Source organism: Diprion similis, chromosome 14 (assembly GCF_021155765.1).
Source record: "Diprion similis isolate iyDipSimi1 chromosome 14, iyDipSimi1.1, whole genome shotgun sequence".
NCBI lineage: Eukaryota > Metazoa > Arthropoda > Insecta > Hymenoptera > Diprionidae > Diprion > Diprion similis.
In genome coordinates this window covers 6972404-6994989 of record NC_060118.1, presented here as the reverse complement: position 1 = coordinate 6994989, position 22586 = coordinate 6972404, and the positions used below count along the sequence as shown (strand labels likewise).

Here is a 22586-nt window from a genome sequence, read left to right as displayed (position 1 = left end):
ATACGAAATTAAAGATTGTTTATTAACGATATTGAACATCAATAGATTGGGAATGTCGGGTCGATGTTGTTTGCCCATGCGTGAATACCACCGATTACGTCTCTTATTTTCACAGCTTTGTCTTGGATCAATTCTTTGAGCATTTTAACCGTCTTTTGGGAATCATTACCACGTCTGCATATCACAATTACTGAAAATGAAAAACAAATTTTCATGTGAAAGATAGTTTGACTCTGCACAAGAATGTTAATATTGAAGTTAATCGGGAACAAATTTGACTGTTTAAATCGTGAAATAATTTATTCCACTTAGATAAATGAAATCGTTGATTTTATGAATGAGATTTCAACTGACTTACCCTCTATAGGAGTATCCCCGTTTCTCATATTTCTAATAACCTGTTCCACAAGTTCATGGCCGTCAGGTTTAGAAATTTGGGTGAACGGAACATTAATAGAATTGGGCAATTTGCATATTTCAAATTCTTCGTGAGATCGAACATCAAGCAATACATGAGCTGTTCCACTACTATCAGTGAACTTACGATATTCTTCAACAGAGAGTCGCTCAGATTCCTCGAGTAGTTTTAAACTTGGATTTTTATCATTCGCTTTAGCGCGGCAAAACTCTTCGTAATCAATCAGTTTATCAATTGTAGATTTATCTCCACATATTAGGCAATTTGGATTCTTCGGTCTCAATTTCACATTTCTAAATAATGCCTCTGTTCCGTCAAACAGTAGCAATCTGCCAGCCAGCACGCCAGACATTCCCAAAATAATCTTCATTGCCTCTAAGGCTTGCAGAACACCTATTGTTCCTACAGCTAGAAAATAGTGCAGATATTTTTAGCAGATTCCCAATTTGGATCAATAATTACTAGCAACTAGTAATTCTTTGTTGCACGTTTTTCAATTTAATACTCAGCGTCAAAAGTACCTGCGCCCAGCACACCTCCGTCTCCGCAGTTAGTCACAGTTTGAGGAGGTGGAGGGATTGGAAAAAGGCATCTGTAACAGGGACCTCGATAGTTGTAGACAGTTAATTGTCCCTCAAATTTCAAAGCAGAGCCTGAAACCAGTGGTTTTCCAGCCAACACGCAAGCATCGTTCAATAGATATCTGGTAGCAACATTATCGGTAGCGTCCAAAATAACGTCATACTGTTGTATTACTTCCAATGCATTGCTGCTGTCCAACTGAATCTTGTAAGGTGTTATATTAACGCTGCTATTCAACCTGGGAATAATAATTATTGCTTTTAATAATTCGAATTCTAGAAATAATTAATATTCATGCTTCAGAGTTGGCTGAGAGCTTACTACGATATGGTAGAAGGCATTGGACTTGTTTTACTATTTGCTAAACATGCCGGTGACAGAGCTTGCCCCAGAACGTCTTAGAAAAAAAACCATTTGCGGTGTTCACGATATCTCGGTCGTAAATTATCTGAATTCAAAATCCATTAAAATTTAGTCAAAGTATTATCAAATCCTCCCCCCAACGTTCTACGATTATTTTTTTTTTCATTTAAAAATTTTTGGTGGCCATCTAAAGTGTAAACTGCTATTTTCCACGAAAAATTCCGCCATTTTGTGGGTGGGAAACCCCCTTAATGTTAAAAAAAAAATTTTAACTAAACGTTGGGGGGAGGTATTTTATATGTAGAAAATGTGTACCAAGTTTGAAATGAATCGGTCAAGTAGTTTGTAAATGGCAGTGAACACGGACTTTGAAAAAGTAGTTTTGAGAAAAAAACGTTTTAAAGTTTATTGAGCTAAAAAAGTGTAGAAAAAAAGCTCTGTCACCGGCTTGTTTTGCAATATTTCTGCATGAAAAAATAACAGAATATTTTTAAAAGTATGCTTAATAATGTACAAAAGGTTTCAATAAATTTGCTCAATCCATACTTTCAAAAAAAATTCACAAAAAAAGTGTTTTTTTTTGTTTACGCTGGAACCCCCCCCCCTCAAGAGTTTTGCTCAGATCGACTCAAAATTTTGAGAATATATTCTTGAAAAGTTTAACAATAAGATATGACAAAAAAAAAAATCGATTTTTCGAAAGTGTAAACCCTTACCCCTTACACCTTACCCCCCCCTTAAATCTGTTTCATAGATTGTACTATGTATCATAAAAAAATACATCGACTACTATGCAACAATGTATTTCTCATGAAAAACTCATGAATAGTCTTTTGATCCGACAAAGCTTCATGCTCGAAATATTTACAAAAGCTACCGAGTCAGTGCTGCAATAGCCGACTCGACTTTGGAAGCCCCGATGCTATCCTCGGAATGTAATAGCTGTCTGTGAAGATTGTTTATTTCCACTTCATCATAATCGATGATACCAATGTGCCCAATTCCGGCGCCAACTAAATATAGTGCTGCAGGACATCCCAAGCCTCCAGCCCCAACGATCAGCACCGACGAATTCTTCAACTTTAATTGACCTAAGAATAGAAACTGGGATATTTTATTGTTACTTGTGAAATGGGTTAGATATATTTTATATACCTTTCACCCCGATTTCAGGCACTAAAATCTGTCTACTGTATCTGCTGATTTCTTCATTGGTCAAACCGCATTCTTGAACTACATGCTTATCTCGTTGTAAGCGTCTAAGCGTATCTTTCTTTTCGCGTAATGTCTTCTTCAGAGCAACAATTTCTCGTATTAATTCCTCTTCGTTCATTGCTTACAATTATTTATGACAAATCAAAATCAACTCAGAATCTAACGCGAGCTCTGAAAAATCTGTCTTGAGAACGTGCGGATTTCTTAGAATTAACCTAACCTGACCTAACCCAACCCTGAATTTCTCGACATCGTCGATATCACGGATTTACGGTACTACTCCGTATCACGGACTTAGAAATAAGGAAGAATATATTTTTCGACGCTTCTGCGTAGTGTGCATTAATCAATTCAAAGAATTTTATTCATTCAAATGTTATGGTTTGAAAAGTTGATTCAACAATCACCGATTCAACACGTGGAGATTTTGACATTTTAAAATGCGCGCTAAATGATTTCAAATCCGATTGGTTGAAAATCCAAGATGGCTTGCATTATTAAAGATGGCTGGGCAGGAACCAGTAGGAACAACCCCTTGAAACATGATTATATTTCAGTGAGGAACACGTTACACGCTTGAAATAACACGTAATCTTGTCATGGTTACAATTTTTCATACGCAGCAGATGTAGATAAGCAGCCTACGCTCGTATCAACTCATTGTCAGCATGCGTATGTTACGTCAGCTGTGATAAATAGTGATCAATTGAATGTATTTGTTGTTGGTCGATATTTACCATAGCAAAACAAGAGAAAAACAGAGAATCGAGAAAATCAAATGTTTTGTCTATGCATCAGCGCTGCCGTGCTACGATGCTTATTAACCTCAAAATCGCATTACGTAACGAAATAAGTTCTAACTGCGCATCTGATAAGTTGGAGTAGAGTGGTGGCCAATGAGATACCGTGTTTAATTATGGTATAGAGTGGGGGATAGTGTATCGGCAGTGAATTGTAATCGTCTGCCAAAATAAATACATAAATAATGAAATTTTACGTTAGTCGAACTAGTGATAAGACGTAGTTGATTTACAAGTATAGGAACAAGCGCGTCATGCGCAGTTGAATTGAAATCCTACACGAGTCGCGTAGCTTTGGTCGTAATAAACAATACAAATCAAATCAAACCAAGCTAGTGCGAGAGGAAGTAACAATTAATGTGTCACGGTCAGCTGAAAGGACTCTCGTGTTTTGTGCAAATTCACACTCTGCTGGGAAACGTACGGAGGTTACAAAGATGCGCTATTTTTAACGCGACGACGCACGATTTTATCGCTCAGTAATTGAACGAATCGCGCCGCCTCAAAAAGCCAAAACTTCAAAATGGTGGAACCTATTTTTGATTATCAATTCCGATTGATTCTCATCGGAGACAGTACGGTTGGAAAAAGTTCGTTGCTCAAATATTTTACCGATGGTAAATTCGCCGAGGTATGTACGTCTGGTTGTGATTAATTTTTATTTTTTCCATACGCATATTTATCTTTGCTCTTGACCCTGTATCGCATCTGATCTTCGTACTTCGTTGTTATCAATATCGAATATGCATGATAAGTAGTCCAAACTTGTACATTCCACTCCAGTATTTAATCTATTGCCCTAAAAATTTCGATCGTTAATTATTTTTCTTTGGCACGCTGAAACATGTATTGAAAATCATAGATATTACTATACAGATGCCGAGCTGATTATCAGAGGAATTTTCTTTGTCGTTTAATCGTACTTTAGGAATTTTTTTTCCATACTATAACGCTCAGTTTGAAACAAATTCCACGACCTCTGATCGGCGTATTTATAAAGAATGAATCACTGATTATTGTATGTCAAAGTGCAAACATGAATCGTCGCAAATAACCTTTCAAAATCCCAAATCCCAGATAAACAGCATGATTCACAACCAAACATTGGTTTGTTTGTTTTTCTGATTTGTGGAAACTATAAGCTTACTTTCTCATTACAGCTATCGGACCCAACAGTTGGAGTAGACTTTTTTGCCAGATTAATCGAGGTCAAAGATGGGACCAGGATTAAACTACAGCTCTGGGACACAGCAGGCCAAGAAAGATTTAGGTAGCTTTTCTACAGAGGAGTTACATCTTTTTTCTAATTAGCATTTTAAAAAACAAACCAAATATTTACGGACGTTCAATTTATTCAAATTTCTCACTTCTTTTGCTTCGTCAAATTCCATACATTATACAATTTTTATTTATTTTTTTTCAACCATTCTTTAAGGGGGGGGGGGTAAGGGTTTCAGCGTAAAAAAAAACACTTTTTTTGTGAATTTTTTTTGAAATTATGGATTGAGCAAATTCATTAAAACCTTTTGTACGTTATTAAGCATACTTTTAACAATATTCTGTAATTTTTTCATGCAGAAATATTGCAAAATAAACCGGTGACAGAGCTTGCCCCAGAGCGTCTTGAAAAAAAACCATTTGCGGTGTTCACTATATCTCGGTCGGAAATTATCTGAAATCAAAATCCATTAAAATTTAGTCAAAGTATTATCAAATCCACCCCCCAACGTTCTACGATTATTTTTTTTTTTTCATTCAAAAATTTTTGGTGGCCATCTAAAGTGTAAACTGCTATTTTCCACGAAAAATTCCGCCATTTTGTGGGTGGGAAACCCTCTTAATGTTAAAAAAAAAATTTTTAACTAAACGTTGGGGGGAGGTATTTTATATGTAGAAAATGAGTGCCAAGTTTGGAATGAATCGGTCAAGTAGTTTGTAAATGGCAGTGAACACGGACTTTGAAAAAGTAGTTTTGAGAAAAACGCGTTTAAAGTTTATTGAGCTAAAAAAGTGAAGAAAAAAAGCTCTGTCATCGGCTCGTTTTGCAATATTTCTGCATGAAAAAATTACAGAATATTGTTAAAAGTATGCTTAATAATGTACAAAAGGTTTCAATAAATTTGCTCAATCCATATTTTCAAAAAAAATTCACAAAAAAAGTAGTTTTTTTTCTACGCTGAAACCCTTACCCCCCCCCACCCCCCTTCAAGAGTTTTGCTCAGATCGACTTAAAATTTTGAGAATATATTCTTGAAATGTTTAACAATAAGATAAGACAAAAAAAAAAAAAAAAATTCGAATGAGTAATAAAAATACATATCTCTCCATATTTCAGGTCCATAACGAAGTCTTACTACAGAAATTCAGTCGGAGCACTTCTAGTTTACGATGTATGTAATAGAGCGAGTTTTGAGCACATACCGCAATGGATGATGGAAGCACGGAGGCATATCGAGCCTCATCGTCCCGTTTTTGCATTGGTAGGATGTAAGGTAGATTTAGTGAGCAATGGAGGCAGAAGAGAGGTTTCGAAGGAGGAAGCAAGGGCGTTTGCCGATCAGCACGGAGTTCACCACATTGAGACTAGCGCCAAGACAGGAATAAATGTTGAAGATGCTTTTAAAACGGTGACACAGGAAGTATACAACAGAATACAAACTGGTGAGTATAAGTTGGAGGATGGATGGGACGGCATCAAAACCGGATTTGCCAGACCCGGAGGGTTGGATTTCAATTTAATTGAAGCCGAACCGGCAAAAAGTTCTTGCTGCTAATAATAGCCGCAGTTTATTATTACCCCAAATTTATATTAGAGGTAAAAACTTTTTAGGATCATAACACTTAGGCGCTGTTAGCGACAGTTGAGATGAGGCCGAAAGATATATCTTTTTTGTTCTATTTCTTGTTCAAAGACTTGACGTGAAATTGATCAAACCTTATACATCCATATTCGTAAAAATAAAGCAAAAAGACTAACAGAGAGAATTTATAAGCATCGAAATAGTTTGTTCAGAATTATTATAACAATTTTGTATATAATTTGTATATATATAATAATAATACTGATATGAAAAAACTAATATGTATAATATTGAAGTATCAATAGATTAGAGGATGAGCCTGAAGTTTCCTACGTTCGTTTGAAAGGTAAAATGTAAGTGTAATTTATGGCACACACATTTTGTCGGCACGCTTTTTTAAAAATTAAATTACAATTATCAGTTTGTAATAATTTTTGAAAAAAAATTTCGCACTTACAATTAGCGAAAAAGTTATGCGAAATAACTATCTTGGTATAGTTTCGTTCAAACGAACTTTAAAAATTTCAGGCCCATGGCGGATGAGTGAAATATCTCTTTCTAGATAAATCTTGACACATTTACATATATATAGAAAGCGCCTTATAATTTTTAAATTGTTTTTAATAACGCGATAGTACCTATGCGAAATACATAAAGTGCCGTTTGGTTGATCAGAGAAGAATTGTTCAGTACCCTTACGGCTTTTTAGTCGTTTGCTTTACAGTTTCATCAATTTTTTTTAACAAAAGTTACCCCGTTAACGTTTGAAAGACATAGTATTTTACAATAATTATTATTAAAAAAGTCAGTGTGTAATTAGTCAAATTATCGATATAAATTCATCAAGTTTTAGTACCAAGAATAAATCGTCGTCGTTTGATACCACTCCGATTCTGTCGAATAGTTTTGAAACGCTACATTACATAGATAATATATATGATTTGACAACAACAATTGTGAGCCAAATTTGCATCACAAGTACGGAGGTAGAAGAAACTAAAACTAAAATATTCTCCAAAACTTAGGATATATTTTATATATTCTAATTTGTAAAATACATGAACATACATACAAACATACATACATATATACATACATTTACTAGCTGTTGGAAATAGAAAAAAATTTAATACTCCAAAGTCTACATCTAAACAGGTTACATGTAAATCACTGTCCGTTTAATTACTTCATCGTAATGGAAAGCTCTTACAAAATTGTGATTTATTGGCATTCGTATTAAAACGAAAACCAAGCATCCTGAGACACAAAACAATGCCAAAATAAGACAGATATATCTTAAACTATTTATTTATTTCTTATTCGAGAGAACTAAACTTTCCCACGTTACGTTTTTTGATACATATAGTTCTAATAGAAAACTTGTCATAAACCATAATGTTTGTACTTTGAAATTTATAGTTCTAGCATACATGCTTCTTGAATATAAAGATTACAGACTTTGTTACATCTTTGAAACGTCATTTTTCTATAGATTCTTAATCGTTCATATTTCCTATAAAACGAAAACACGAGACTTATATTTATATTCATTGAGGCGATTATTTTCATTAATTTTTATAGAATTTTAAATACCTAAGTAAATTAAGTAAAATAAAACATCTTCGTGGAAATTCGCATTTAATTTTTTAGCAAATTTTTCAAATGCGACTAAGACGTCAAGTGATGGCGATCTAGTGCGACAGTTTATAAACACGCGCGTTCGTCTATACGGCATATCTAACAAAGATTTAAGTTCAGTGGCTTGGGTAGTTTTACCTAATACCAAATATAAAAAAAAAAAAAATAATAAAAAAACATTTATTTAAAGTAAGTAAAATAAACGATTAACTGATAGTAACATAGAATAAGATTATACTAATTCTATGATTTGCAAAAATAGAGTCATTTGTCGATCACGATGAACGTAACTTGCCTTTATGATCTCCGACAGGCTTTTACCTGGCTCTTGTATTCTGGTCGTATTTTTTATCATCGGAATAAATTTAAATGCAAGAGTTTATCGTAAGTCATAAACATGCACGTCACAGACCATAGAGTAGAAAATATGTCTTCTATTATTACCAGGTATAATAATGTTTGTTTGCAAATGATATGAATAATTGTTACCACATTTATAGCCAAAGGTTTTTAGAGTTTATATAACGAGTATGCAAATCCTAGGAAAATGAATATCATTCACTTTACTATGATGTATCCTTATTTGTTATTTGTTTATTGGTTTCATTTGTAACAATTCGAATCTCGAATTTTCTTAACTTTTATTGCTACTACTATTCAATTAGTATGAACAAATTAAAAAACGTTAATATTTTGGACTGAACGATGAAGAAATAATTTTCTTACGAGTATAAAGCGGAAACGAGAGTTGATAAAATATAGAAGAATTAGAAAAAAAGTTTTATAAAACTATTTTTTTTATTGGCTTTCTAATCTTGGGACAAAAAAAAAAAAAAAAAAAAAATATTTTATTCACAAAATATACAGTCATAAATAGTATACATCGATAGAAACACAGGCATTTGTGTGTGCGTGTGTGTAAATATTGTGTGCGTATATATATATACATATGTATATAGATGCATGAAGAACATATACATGTGCGTATATGTAAACATAAATATATATGTGTATGTATGTGTATTGTGCGCATGCCGTTGTATTTCATTTTATCCATAATATAACGAGATTTCTTGATGTAAAATGTGATGAAATAAATTATTGAATAAATGTGTTTCTCTTGTTATTTACACAATAAAAAAACAAAAACAAAAAAACAAATGTTAAAATTATAAAAGCTTAAGTGTACAACAAGTAGTAAACTATATGCTTAATTAAATGCGTCGATGTAATATCATAACATATTATTTTCACTCACATATAATTATTTATTTATTTTCCAATCTGATGAAAAACTTGTGCCAAGCAACAATAATTACAGGGTTATACATAAATATTTTTTGTCAAATCTGATGCCGAATGAATAATTATTTAACAATTTTTCTTCTTTTCGTCCATTGTCAGTGAGATTTTAGACTGTTAGGATTCAGGTTGAAGCTTTTTTTCTTTTCTTTTTTTTTTTTTGGTTGTTCTTTTTAATAGAGCCGATTCTAATTTGACATTGGTATATTATCCTTTGTTCATAACAGTAGCAGAACACTGATTATAATAAAAAAATTTTATGTTTAGAACATTAACATAATGAATAATCTATTAAAAGGAAATCACAACAAGATGCCAAATGTATAGCATTGAAATAAATACACAGATTGAAGTATTTTGGGATCTCGATATTGAAGAAATTATAACTGAAATGATGAAATTATTAACATGTTATAGAAAAAAAAAAAAAAATGCGGATTTAGCGTTGTGAGTTCCTTTAAAAGTTTTCAGTCGTTCGAGGAACGACACGAAGAGAAGGAAAAACACGTGAATAAAAAACAAAAACAAAAAAAAAAAAAAAAAACAAACAAAACATTGTGCTAGTAAAATTCAATAAACTTATCATTAAATTGTACAATATCTTATCGAAAATATTTTGTATCGATGGAATTATATAGTAAGCTGATAAAAATCTGCTATAATATGTAACAAAATATGTTCATTGAGCTCGTTGCTGTGAACTAATATTAATTATTTTTTATACCTCATCATAAGCAGCATTATTAGGTATAGTAATTATTAATAAATATTATGAAACTTGACGTATAAATTATTATAACAATTACTTCTTTGTTCTTACTTTGTATAAACCTATAAACGAGAGACTCATGAGTTTAATATATTATTACTTTTTTCAATTAATTATCATTACTAATTATTACTCAATACATATATATCATATGTATACGTATATATTACTATTTTGGAAGTATACTCTCTTCTTAATATTTTAGGTAGGTTTATGATGACTAGAAAAATCCCTACATACATATATGTGTGTATATATATATACTATATATATTCTTCTTTTATTCGTATAGTGTTCTTGTTTTGGCAAAAAATCCAATATAAATTTACCAAATAACAAAACATATTTCTCAGAATACTATTATAAGTTAAAAATTCATTTATCGGACAAAATTGAATGATACTAATTGTTCTAATTAAACTTTCAACTTTCCGTATCATTCTTGGATGCGAATTAAAAAAATCCAATATAGCTGAGAGATAAGAGACGAAGTCATATATTGAACTGAAATTATTTATTGCGCGTAGAAAACTTTACCAAGTAGTTAAAGTTTCAAAATTTTCATTGGTAAATTTTTAACATCAGTAACATCTTCTAGCCTTCTGTCATGTAATATCGTATTGAACACTTGCTAGAGATACATAAATAATAAATTTACCATAGTGAAATAAGGCAGTGAAACCATTCATTCGACATTTCAATCAGTTCAGATTCTCAATTTCATCTAGTTATAATATTATCAATTTTTAATTGAATCTCGAATTTAGAACCTGGTGAAATAAGAAATTCTGAAGTTCCTGCAGGTATCATGAGCGGAGAAGCTAAAATAACACTTTAAACTTCCATTCAAATATATTCAAATTTTATATATATATATCATATATCATATATTATTATAGTTAAAAAGATTCAGATTTCATACGTTCATTCTGAAATTAAGTATTCTTATTTGGTTCAGAATGTATTATAATGCAACGTAGTTACGTTAAAATAGTTTTACAGGTGCAAGTTTGCTTAATGTCGATTTAATATTTGAATAAAGTTAATTTGCAAAGAATTTCTCGAGTTGGTATCTGATCAATTAGTCTATTAAAATATTTGATGAAATTAGATTAAAGATATGACGCTGGTTACACACGATAATGTGCAGGCGTACTCAAAACCGTACGACATACATGCATTCGATAATGTATAAAGTCATTCTAGTTAATTCAACATTATTATAATATTGTAAGAGAATTCATACCTTGCGAGTTGATAGACAATATAGGAATAGAATATACTTGACACTGGTAACATTTCTCTTCCTGATATTACGTCTTGACATATGTACTGGTTTGCTAATTTGCATAATCATTGCTAAGGTACTAGTATTCATGATTTTAATCATTCATCATTGATATCTATCTCCTATTTACTACTTTCTTACTATTCAAGCGATTCGCATCCAAATAAGACGTACTCTTCCCGCGATAACCAGAACGGATTCCCTTCCACATATTCTGGTGGCGTTTTGTCTGCAAGTCGAACAAACGAATGGTTTATCAATGCAATGATAAATGGATACAAAAGGTGGGAAGTGAATAAATGGTGGTTCTGAGATGAACGAGAAAATCACGGCAAAGTACTTTCCGTATCAAATACAATTAAATCTTGCGGAATAATTTTCAAATCGACATTGAAGCTGGACGATGTTAATTGTTCAGCATGAGAATTCACAATAATTAATATGCTTTTAGCCTTGTAATTTCAGGTATTTCAAACGAAGACACAAATTTCCTTAAACCTTTTTCCTAAATCCATTTAATGCTTTTCTCATTATGCTTTAGTGATATTCAATTCCCTATATTTACGCCGTACATAAAAATAACGAGAGACTTTTAGAATTATTTTTGAGAAACGTCTATAATTTGATTCTCATTTTCTCAATTCCTGAAACAATCTAAAAAACTGATCGATCAAAGTAAAAAAAAATCATGTTTATCAAACAAAGCGACGACATACCAGGATGTACGGCCAAAGGTACGTAAGTTGATCCCATAGCGACATTCCAACTGTGAGTTCCTGGGCAACTTCTGACCTCCAAGATTGGACTGTGCTCCGGAAGTAGTTCACGCAAATCTTTAGATAGCCTGAGCTCAAATCCCGACAAATCAGTGTTACCTCCGGTCAACAGAATATGGGAGAGACAATCCTGGGTCAACTCTTCCGAAAGGCCCATAGTCACTTCCTTTATCACTTCGGGCAGCCCGAGGCTAACGTACATCATCTCAGGTGCGATGTACAGTTCAGAACCCAGCGATACTCTCTGCCAAAATAAATTTCTTGTTCTATCAATCTATTATTGGGTAATAATAACAAATATTTGACCAATCGCTACAGAGAATTTACAGGCTTCCTTCCGAACATTGAAGTATTTGATTTGATCTCAACGCCTTTCAACTAAGCATATCAATTTTCAATTACAACTTACTTAATTTAATATCAATCAATGGAATGCGAAAGATTTCCATAACAGATTTCATACTTTTCAATCACTTTCTCATTTACTTTTTACCTACCCAAAACTGTTTGTAATCTGCATAACTATCGACCCTAAGATTAATGTGTTCTCTTCTGGTTGGCCCTCTTTTCCGCTCTTCATTTTCGATGTTATAGCTCAATCTGCATCTCTCCTTAACAGCCATAGTGTCCAGATAAGAAACAGGAATTTGATGGTATTCTTTTGGCTGCCAATGCATCGCTTGTTTCAAATGATGGGCTACATGATATCCACCGACAGGTAATAGACGCCACCGATCAGGCATCACCCTTCCTCCGATGACGACAGCAACTGTTGTACTCAGAGCGCCGCTGTCTACTACAACGCAAGTCTCTACATCGAGCATTGCGCAAGCAGCCAAGGGTTTTGGAACTAAACATACCCTGAAAAGATCGTGAAAGAGTTGAAATTGGTAGTATTGAACATAAAAAGTGAATCTTTTCTTTACATCAGTGAAGATTTTACTTCAAATATTTAAGAACTGGCTACATAATTACTTGCACTTGAGTGTATTCTTGTAAGTTCAGTGAAAATAATTACCTGGCAACTTTGACCTCTTGAAATAAGTAATGAAGTAGCTGTTTTCTGAGTAACGGATGCATGGCGAGTGGTTCGCAGAACATAAGTACAGCGTTTGGTTTTCTCAACGTCGCCGTTAAACCCATCTGATGAAACAAGTGATCGACAAAAGTCTTTAGTACCGGAAAAGTTCCGTCGCTTAGGAGGGCTTCCGCCGGACTAACAACATCGACGTTAGGAATGCCGAGAACCTCCACGGTATCGGCGCAATATCCATTCAATAATTTTTGATAAATAGGATTTGTACTAGAGTATTTTTGTACATCATTCTGGTGCGATGCGAGTCGTTTTTTCTCACGATACAATTTTACTGGATTGCAAAATACGCAAAACGGTCCACTGGGTCGTGGAATTTTTGCCGTTGCTAGCTCGGATAGCCTCAACAGTTTCAGCTTTTTGGCAATTGATTTTGCATCCGTTTTTAACCTGCTGCTACTACTCGCTATGCTCGGCGCCTGTGTTTGCACCTCTGCGTTAGCTGTGTTGCATTTCGGTATGCCAAACATAGAGAAATGCCGTCTTAGACCGAAATGAGGTGTTATGACCCATGTGTATTTGTTTCCGATTTCAATGACCACCTTTGAACTCGAACCTTCGACGCAGTTCCTTTGACACGTGTAACCACTGCAGTGGTAGCACTTAGGGAATGGAACGCTCTCCCCCAGCGTCACTACCATGTGAAGTCGGTAGCACATCGCCTTAAAACTAACGCTTAGTAACTGGAGACATTTCATGTCAGGAAATTTGAATTGTACTTTGGATATGAGCTGCAGCCATTTGATTTTCCTGAAATAAAAAAGTTTTTATGTACCGAATCGTGCATGCTTTATTAAATCTAGAATTCATCGGTGCGGCTGGAGTTGGTTGGTTTTAATTTTTACAAAGAAAAATACCCTGCATAAGGATATAAAATTGCAACTTTAAATTTCAATTGTTATAAATGAAAGACTTCTCGTTTACTTAGGAAAAAAAAAGGGGGAATGTCTTCACGTAGAAATGAGAATTTGAAACTTTCATCAGAATGTTTTTCTATTCCAGTGAGCATACATTTAAAAAATTCATACTCAAATTTTCACTCATTAAGTTGGTTTTTATGGGATGGGTTTTGTCAACAGGTCCAATACCTATCTGAATCAAAATATATTGAATAGTGTCCCGTTGAGTGGTGTTCTAGTTGAGAAAGTGCAGCTAAAGTATTAAAAAAAAGATGCCATCTTATCTGAGAAAAAAGATCTGATTTTGTAGGCTATTTAAAATGAAGTTTTTTGCCTAGAATATATTTTTATCAATTTTAATTTACGTTTTCAGAATATATGAACTCGGCACTTATCAATGCAACGTTGTCAAGTTAAAGAACATTACGTGTCCACTGTAATGGACATAACTTTTTATACAGATTTAGGAAAACTTAGAAAAAAGTCAAATATCTTAGATAAAGGATGACAAATTTAAATACATTGAAAAAATTTTTATTCACTATTAGATATAATTCACTTCTTTTTAAACGAAAATGCTCCACTACATTTTCATTTGACAGAGAAATAAAGTAATGGCACGGATTCTATGAAATCGTAATAGTAAATTCATAGAATCCATGCGATTTCTTCATTTTTTTACAGTTGGAATGTTTTTGTTCAGAAGTGTGTATTAAATAATGTTGTTGAGCCCTTTTCCGCATTTGAGATATGTGGAATTCGATATTTAAAAATATATAAGTCAACGTCGAAATCGACCAGAGCACCCCCTTAAATTCTTCGAAATTGTTGAATCACATACTTTTGGTATTGGAAAATGATTTCATTTAAACGATCTTTATGAGGCAATTTTTTGCTTCACTTTGAAATTTATCTTATAGTTGAATTACCGACCAACTTATCAAATTCCTGATCAAGACAAGACAACGAGTCGTCAATTCGTTGATAGGTGGGTTTCCATGGTTCGAATTTTGGTTGTGTAATTGCAGGCTATGTTGAAGGTAATATTTGGAAAAAATTTGCCTTGATTACTTTCAGTTGTACATGCTACACCATCATTTTATGATCATTTGCCTGAGAAACTTTTTGGGATATACTACATAGTCTTGTAATAATACCTCAATAAGTGTTGAGGATTGAAAAATCATTAAAGAATTAGCTTGTCATTCTTAATAATAAGGCCTTGGCACGGTAAAGTACGAAGGGCGTTTGAGGAACATAACCTCAAAACTTACCACAAGTAATCGGTGTCCGATGTTTTCCTGAGGTATTTACATGTGCTCCCGAAGGCAATAATGTCAGGCACGTCGCAGTATAAAAGAATTTTAATCCATATTTCCTCGGGGAAGACAGCCGGATCCATGATTATATTTCGAAAATAATGAAATATAAAAGATAAGTTTGACAGGTATGCCGACCCGTTGAAAATATTCGAGACACTCCCTTTAGCTGATAATGTGCTAGTCAAGTTCAAGGCTATAGTTGTAGCGGTCGTAGTTGTGCTTCGCACGTTTCGGACCAGCGTAACGGCCAGCGTTTTCAGCTGGCTACACTCAGTACGATTTCCCTAGCTTTCAACCAATAGCAAAGGTGTAACCCTAGGGGAAATACACTCGGTGCGCAGTCTGTGCAGCAAATTGAAAACGCCATTTAGGGTGCATTCCGAAATTAGCTGGCACCGCTGAAACTCCCTAGAACAGAGACAGAGCTGGTGTTCAACCACTGTAGACCCACTTTCACCCAGGTTTTCGCTATTACAGTGTAGCCTAGCTGCTTGCAGTCGCAACATTTTACTGCCCATGAAAATGTGAACGAAATTTTAATGATATCCGAAAAAGTTTGATCATATAGTTCTTGTTATCGACCGTCGGTAGTTTACATTTCCTCAAGTATTTTCACTGATAGGGTTTTATAGTTGCGGGTTAAACATGAGTGCAAGAGAGAACTCGATTTCAATAACTTCAAAATTATTCATAATAAATAAATTAGTGTGTTTTGTTTATCGATGCAATGTAAATTTTCTCTTCGTTATCTGACTATTGTGGGTGCATTCCGAAATTAGCTGACAACGCTAAAAACTCCCTAGGACCGAGGCAAAGCGACCCACAAAATCGCCGGCGCAAAAGAGATAAAAGATTATTGAGAACACTGAGAGTTAATTTCGGAACGCACCCTCAGTAGATTGTTCGTTCGTGAATACAGGAGATTTCTGGGGTGTAATACCTAGGGATTTTTAAAGATTTTTGCATGCTGCTATAGCGATATGTTTTACTCCGCAGTTGGTAACACTGGCTGTGTGAATCTGGTGTTTGGGTCAGGACACAAAATATGAGGGGGGATGGATATGATTGCGTTTTGACAACTTTATCTTTTTAAATTCTGCAGGTGTACGGAGTTTTATTAAAAATCGTTAGGAAAGAAAATTAGCGATGGCCAATTTATTCGATATAGCAAATTTAATTACGACGGTGGGTGTAGATGCGGTTAAAATTAAACCGGAGCCAGGGTTACCCGAGAAATCGTCAAATGAAATTTTGACCGAACTTTTTAGTACGTTTGACGCCGACGAAGGAATAATTTCACCTGGAAGCGGCGATAACGAGATTGCCAAAGATATAAGCGTAAAGACCGAGAAATCGGCTAAGCTTAAGAAGAAGAAGAGCAAGAAGAAGCACAAACACAAAGACAAAAAACGCAAGAAGAAAATTAAGAAAAATTCATCCGATAGCGATAGCGAAGCTGGAGATGGTGAGGAGACATTTATTTAGGATCAACGATTCCATATTAGTTCAATGAATCTCAAGTTCGTCGCCTTTTTATTTTGCTCTTATTTTGCGCTTAATTTTCAGGCTCGAAGAAGCGAAAAAAGCATAAAAAGAAATCTAAGCGCAAGCGAGATTCTTCGTCGAGTCGAACTTCCGAATCAGATGAGCAGAAACAAAAAGTACAAAAGATCGATGGTGATGGCTTTAAGGAGAACTCCAAAATATCTGAAAACTACCTCAACGATGAAATCGATAAAGCTACTAAAGGCAATGCGAATAAGAAAGTTTCAAAGCTCGCAGAAATTCCTTTGATCAAAACAGAGCCAGGATTAGCAAAGCCTGATCATTCAGCGAGTCAGGATGAGGCACTTCTGGAACCATCAAGTCTCAGACAACCTTTCGTAGCAAATAAAATTAACAAGGATGACTCGAAGGACATAGTTATGCCAAGATTACTTGGTGCGTATTAAAATCAAATTTTACAATCATACTTTTTTTTAGAAAATAAATCGAAAACAATTCATTCATCCATAAGTTTCATACTGTTAAATATATTTTATATTAAACAAGGATTTCCTATATTAGGATTCAGTAATAAGGATTATACTATTGAATTCTTATTTGCAAATTTTTCCGCTATTTTAGACATGATTTTCAGTAACAAATGTCTACACTTTATACCATTTGAATCATCAACATTCCTCCTCCAATAGCAAATAATCGATTATATAAAAATGACTTTTTACTAATTGAAAGTACCGTCGGCAAAGAGGGATCAGTCCTATATTTGTGGGAAGGGCAAAGTATACTAGAGAACCACTAATAACATGTTATTGTATCGATTTCATTTTCTTCCTATTAGTCATTTGTTTGTCAGTTATCGATTTTCGTTTTCAGCATCTGTAAGGTATTGATAGTAAGAAATCACTAATTAAAGTATACTTTTTTTTATACAGAAAATCCGAAGCAGGCAGCACCGGGAAAAATTCTTATCAAGAACCTAAAGCATAGCATAGTTTACAGTGAAGTCGTGAAAGAAGTTGAGAACAAAGCAAGGGAGAAGGCTGCTCGCATGGAAGATGGTGAACTGTCTGATAGCAGTGGTATCGATAGGACTCCAACGCTGAGTCCAAGTCCGTCACGATGCGATGATCGTGGAACGCCATCCTTGAGCCCTGAATCGAATAGATCAATTGTAAGAACGCCAAGTCCGATACTAAGGTTGCAGCAAGTGGGTTTAACGCCAAAAAATGATCTGCGGATGATTTTAAAAGAGAAAGAAAAGAAGCGTCGGGAGGAAATGAAGTCTAAGTTGAGAAACGGCAAACGTGAAAGAGAACACAAGACGCATAGGGATTCCAACGACAAAGATCACGGAGAAAAACATCAGCGGAAAAGCGGGTCTCGTGAGAGAAAAAGATCCAAGTCAAAAACACATTCCAGATCTCAGCGCAGCAGGAGCAACGGCAAGGAACGATCTAGGGAGAAAAGCAGAGACAGACGAGATAGAGAGAAAAGCAGAGATACGTGGGATCACGAATGGAATAGGGATAGACGGAAAGCCAGCAAAGACGGAGACAAGGATAGGTACAGAAGCAGGAGTCGGGATAGAAGCAGAGACAGGCGTAATAATCGTGGAAGAACAAGGAGCCGAGAAAGAAAGTTAGTCATGCATTTATTTTACCTAAAATTCGTGAGATAAATATTACAGCATTCAGCTCAAAATGATGTCGTGTTGATTCTATTATTATACAAAATTTTCAGGGAAAGAATAGAGATTGATAAAAAAAAGCTGCTCGAAATTGCTAGAAAGAATGCTATAAGCATGATTCAGCAAGGAACGCTTCCGCTTGCTCAACAAGACAAAGTGATTGCCGCTATACAAGCTGGAGGAAAGTCTGTCGATGAACTCACAGGTGATGATCTTTGAAAGCGTAATGATCCTTAGAAAAAAAAATACTGATGGACTATCCTAATTTTGTCTGTTGATTTCACAGATTTTTGTAAATCCTTATCAAAATCCGAAGCCTTGGGAGAACTGTCCAGCATATCGTCAGACGACGATGGCAGTAATTCTGAAAAAGGCTTTCATCATCCGTTCCTTGTCAAAGATAGGCCCAATTCAATAATCATGAACATTCGGGTGAGTTGGCAGCGTGTGTAGGAATGTTGATTCCAGTAGCTTCTGAATAACAATCAAATACGAAACTTTACTCATTCCAAATTCGTGATTAAATATCGCAAGGTCGCGACATTGAAATACGATCGAACAAGGCTTTAGAACAAAGTTTCATGCTCAATGATCATATTGCTATTGCAGGATGCAAAACAGTTACCGACAAAAACTTTCCAAGAAAAAGCAGCAGAGTCGTCGATCCAGTTACGACTACAGTTTCCAGTTTCTAGCGGACAACTTCACAGAAAAACTGGTAAGTGAATGTGTAACTGATATTCACAGTTGTGGAATAAACATTCGTTTATGCAAAAAAAAAATCTAGGAGCTTTTATGTTCTTTCGTAAAATACATTAAAAAAATTATTCAGCCTACTTGAAACTCTGGATATATGTGGTATAAGCGCATTAAAATTTTCTCCCGTTCTTTGTACACAGAGAACGAGTGGGTGCCAGTTAACCCGAAGAAGCCTGGACCGAAAAAGCCGACTGCTCCAGCGACAGCTCCATCTGAGCCGCTTGCAATAATGCCAGCGCCAACACAAGCGGCAGCACCTGTACATGCATCTGTACCTACACCTGCACCTGCACCTATACCTCCACCTACACCTACACCACAATTGCCCATATTTTCAGAGCCTTCCCCATTGAAGGTATGTAACGCAAAAAAGCTCTTTCAAACATTTGAAATGGCACAGTGAACCGTTAACCCATTATATCGTTTATGTTTCAGAATGTTGACATAGGCTGCATCGTATCTCAGAGATTAGCTGCGATGAGAAAGCTCAGAGAAAATCCAAACGACGTACAAGCAATGAATGAAATGTACAGAGCTCAAAGTGGGGTAAATAATTTTCACTGCAAGCAATAATCAAAAGAATAATACAACAAGACACGTTGGATGTAATTTAAAATTATTAATTCGAATAATTACTGTTCAGATGAAGAGTTGGGCTGAGAGTAAACAGATGCCAGGTCAGTTCACGGGTAGCACTGGAGTCAAAGTGCTATCGGCCTCTGAACTATCTGCTGGCTATCAAGCATGGGCCCGTAAGGTAACACGATCGATTATCTTTGTCTTTTTCATTTGTCCCAGTAATTTAAGTTTCAGCACTTTACAGCGAATACAATTTAGCACCCTAAGTACAGCTTTCTTAGTTGATCAGATTTTTTAATAGGTAAATGCTGGGAAAAATTTGCAAATTGCATCGAATCGAATGTGCAATGAAAAATCACTATTCAATTTACTTGCATACTTTAATATCAAATTTTCACTTTCATGTTCTAAAATGCAAATAATTAAAATACATATTTTGACGACACAAAATTCTCAAAGTAACATTTTTGCCTTCATTTTTTACATGACAATAGCGTCGATTATAATTGGACATCCTATGTATAACATTTGATTACTAGTGTTTGTTTCTTTTTAAAAACAAACCTTTAACATCGTGGGTCTAGATTATTACAATGTAACAAGTAACTTTGGAAATCTTGTCGTTAGGACGATTTAAAAAAAAAACTAGTGTAACATTTCATTTATTTCACTTATCACATTATGCATCGCTTAGGCCCACTATTTGATTGTATTGTTTGGTCTAAATTATCTAAATTGCCTATAGCAAGTTTTCAGGTACAGTCTCAGTCCAGACCATCCATAAAGAATGACTTTGGTCTAACCGAGACTGTGTTGCAGGCACAGACCACTTCTCGTGCAGAGGTGGACTCTGTGTCTGCACGGACACAAGAGCATTGTTGCCATAAACGAATTAATGATAACTATATAGTTAAAAAAATAAAAAATGACGATCACTTGTCATCAACACAGATTCATTCGTCGATGCTATTTATTTTTTCTTCACTTTGCTACATTTTCACCTCTCCGACATCGACGAATGAACCTTGTTGTATATCTATACAACTGGCAACTTGCTCCTGTGAGATCAATGCTAATTAATCTTCAGCTGCTCATCTTTGTGTTTCATAAATATAAAAGAAAATGTTTTGATTTTAATTTATTTGAAATAAAGAGTTGACGAGCTGAGACTAGTTAGCATTGGTCTGTATCCACCTGAGGGTTTGTTACAGGCACATAACTACATTGGAGAAGAAACAACCTCGGCAGCGCAGTGCTCGTTGATCTTTGTTTGGTAAGTATTATCAAAAAAAAAAAAAAATTTGTTGGAAAATTTAGATTTCTTTTAAACGTTTTTGAACTTGGTTTTTTCCTCGAATAATGACTCTCTCTGATTAAAAGTTGACACTAGCGAACAAGGAATCATATACATACTCGTAACAATCTTCAATTTACCTTGGCAAATGAATGAGAAATGTTACATTTCTCCTTTACTTTACACTCAAGCATTACACAACACCACTATATAGATATACACCATAAATTTCTCGTGAGATGAACTGAGACTTGCTTAATTTTCTGTGTTAGTCAAAACCAAATAGGTAATTCCTGCTGCATTATTTACAACGAAATTATACTAATTACTTAGGATCAATTGTTAACTGCACAACCTGTCTCTGGTGGAATGGGAATGGCCCTACTGCAAAAAATGGGATGGAGACCTGGTGAGGGTTTAGGCAAAAATAAGGAGGGCACTTTAGTGCCGTTACAGTTGGAAGTGAAGCTTGACAAACGAGGTCTTGTCTCTGATCAGGATATCGATAGTCGAGTTGGAAAGACAGTAAAGCCAGCTGTGCCAACGATCAAGACTCTTGAGGGTAAGTCAGCTTCAAGAAAAGATAGATCGAAATCACTTTACCTAGATTGAGAGAAAAATCTTAGTTTTCGTGGAGTATTATTCAGGTGAATCATTTATTTCTTATTCATGAATGAATAACCTGTCCGTATTTGGGAATTTCAAATCTTGGTGACGCTACACGTGATGTTGTAAGATTCTATCATCTTTGTTCAGTTATTCTTGACTATTGATCAGGGATAAATATTAAATACTTAATACTCTAATACTCCAAAAGGTTTTTCTTCCAGTCTGAATTTTTTTAAGTAATTACACAGTTGTGAACCAATCTGATCAATGCATGTACGTTTAATCAAGTTAAACTTTTAGGAAAACATCCAGTTTCGTTGTTGGGTGAATATTGTTCGAAACGAAAGTTTGGAGCACCGGTATATGAACTGTGTTTTGAGTGTGGACCGGACCATAAAAAGAATTTTCTATTCAAGGTAAAGAGTTCTGTTGCCAACAGGACATAAATATTTTCTGATTTTCAACAACCATTACAAAATTGAATTCTCCGATAACGTGATAATATGAATGCAGGTGAAAGTAAATGGGATAGAATACAAACCAAGTGTCGCCAGCCCGAACAAGAAGCAAGCTAAAGCAGAAGCGGCTCAAATATGTCTGCAAACTTTGGGACTGCTCGCAGCATAAATTACGGTTTACTTAATCGTTTTCACTACCACATAACTGTCTATGTTGTAAATATATGAAAATACATATAATAATGAATAAAATAAGTTTGATTTTTACCTTGAAATACGATATTTTTTAGACGTATGATTATGTATACAAATAGTTGACACGTTCGGAGTTAACTGCTTGCTCCAAAAGGAGTCCCACCGAAGATTAAAATTGTTGTGGAAAATCCTTTGTACTCAATTATTTTTCCACGAAATCGAATCATTATATT

General features: G+C 34.7%; 4 protein-coding genes across 10 annotated transcripts; 2 read left to right on the top strand and 2 right to left on the bottom strand.

Moving 5' to 3' along the window:
• Positions 1-4: 4 nt before the first annotated feature.
• On the bottom strand, positions 5-2835 carry LOC124414982 (adenylyltransferase and sulfurtransferase MOCS3). Its single transcript, XM_046896188.1, has 5 exons — positions 2519-2835; positions 2241-2454; positions 940-1238; positions 359-826; positions 5-190 (listed from the first exon to the last, which is right to left on the bottom strand). The coding sequence occupies exons 1-5, from the start codon at positions 2694-2696 to the stop codon at positions 39-41; spliced, it is 1311 nt and encodes a 436-aa protein (XP_046752144.1). The 5' UTR covers positions 2697-2835; the 3' UTR covers positions 5-38.
• Positions 2836-3543: 708 nt separating this feature from the next.
• On the top strand, positions 3544-6330 carry LOC124414988 (ras-related protein Rab-39B). The gene is made up of 3 exons (XM_046896199.1): positions 3544-4009; positions 4539-4648; positions 5714-6330. The coding sequence occupies exons 1-3, from the start codon at positions 3902-3904 to the stop codon at positions 6150-6152; spliced, it is 657 nt and encodes a 218-aa protein (XP_046752155.1). The 5' UTR covers positions 3544-3901; the 3' UTR covers positions 6153-6330.
• A 3965-nt stretch (positions 6331-10295) lies between these two features.
• LOC124414981 (actin-related protein 2-like) lies at positions 10296-15445 on the bottom strand. 2 transcript variants are annotated; one of them, XR_006930088.1, is made up of 6 exons: positions 15219-15445; positions 12971-13795; positions 12450-12813; positions 11893-12196; positions 11135-11405; positions 10296-10709 (listed from the first exon to the last, which is right to left on the bottom strand). XR_006930088.1 is itself a non-coding variant. In XM_046896187.1 (5 exons), the coding sequence occupies exons 1-5, from the start codon at positions 15344-15346 to the stop codon at positions 11317-11319; spliced, it is 1710 nt and encodes a 569-aa protein (XP_046752143.1). In that variant the 5' UTR covers positions 15347-15445; the 3' UTR covers positions 10773-11316. The 2 variants fall into 2 exon arrangements, 1 of the variants encoding a protein (XP_046752143.1); XM_046896187.1 differs by lacking the exon at positions 10296-10709 and having other exon boundaries at positions 10773-11405.
• Positions 15446-16294: 849 nt separating this feature from the next.
• On the top strand, positions 16295-22405 carry LOC124414979 (protein Son-like). 6 transcript variants are annotated; one of them, XM_046896181.1, is made up of 13 exons: positions 16295-16731; positions 16833-17207; positions 17705-18410; positions 18513-18664; positions 18746-18891; positions 19069-19177; positions 19359-19573; positions 19654-19764; positions 19862-19975; positions 21425-21653; positions 22001-22116; positions 22214-22327; positions 22370-22405. In XM_046896181.1, the coding sequence occupies exons 1-12, from the start codon at positions 16413-16415 to the stop codon at positions 22325-22327; spliced, it is 2706 nt and encodes a 901-aa protein (XP_046752137.1). In that variant the 5' UTR covers positions 16295-16412; the 3' UTR covers positions 22370-22405. The 6 variants fall into 6 exon arrangements, with proteins under 6 accessions (XP_046752137.1, XP_046752140.1, XP_046752138.1 ...); XM_046896184.1 differs by lacking the exons at positions 22001-22116; positions 22214-22327; positions 22370-22405 and adding an exon at positions 21009-21070 and having other exon boundaries at positions 21425-21574; XM_046896182.1 differs by lacking the exons at positions 22001-22116; positions 22214-22327; positions 22370-22405 and adding an exon at positions 20949-21070 and having other exon boundaries at positions 21425-21574.
• The last annotated feature ends 181 nt before the right edge of the window (positions 22406-22586 follow it).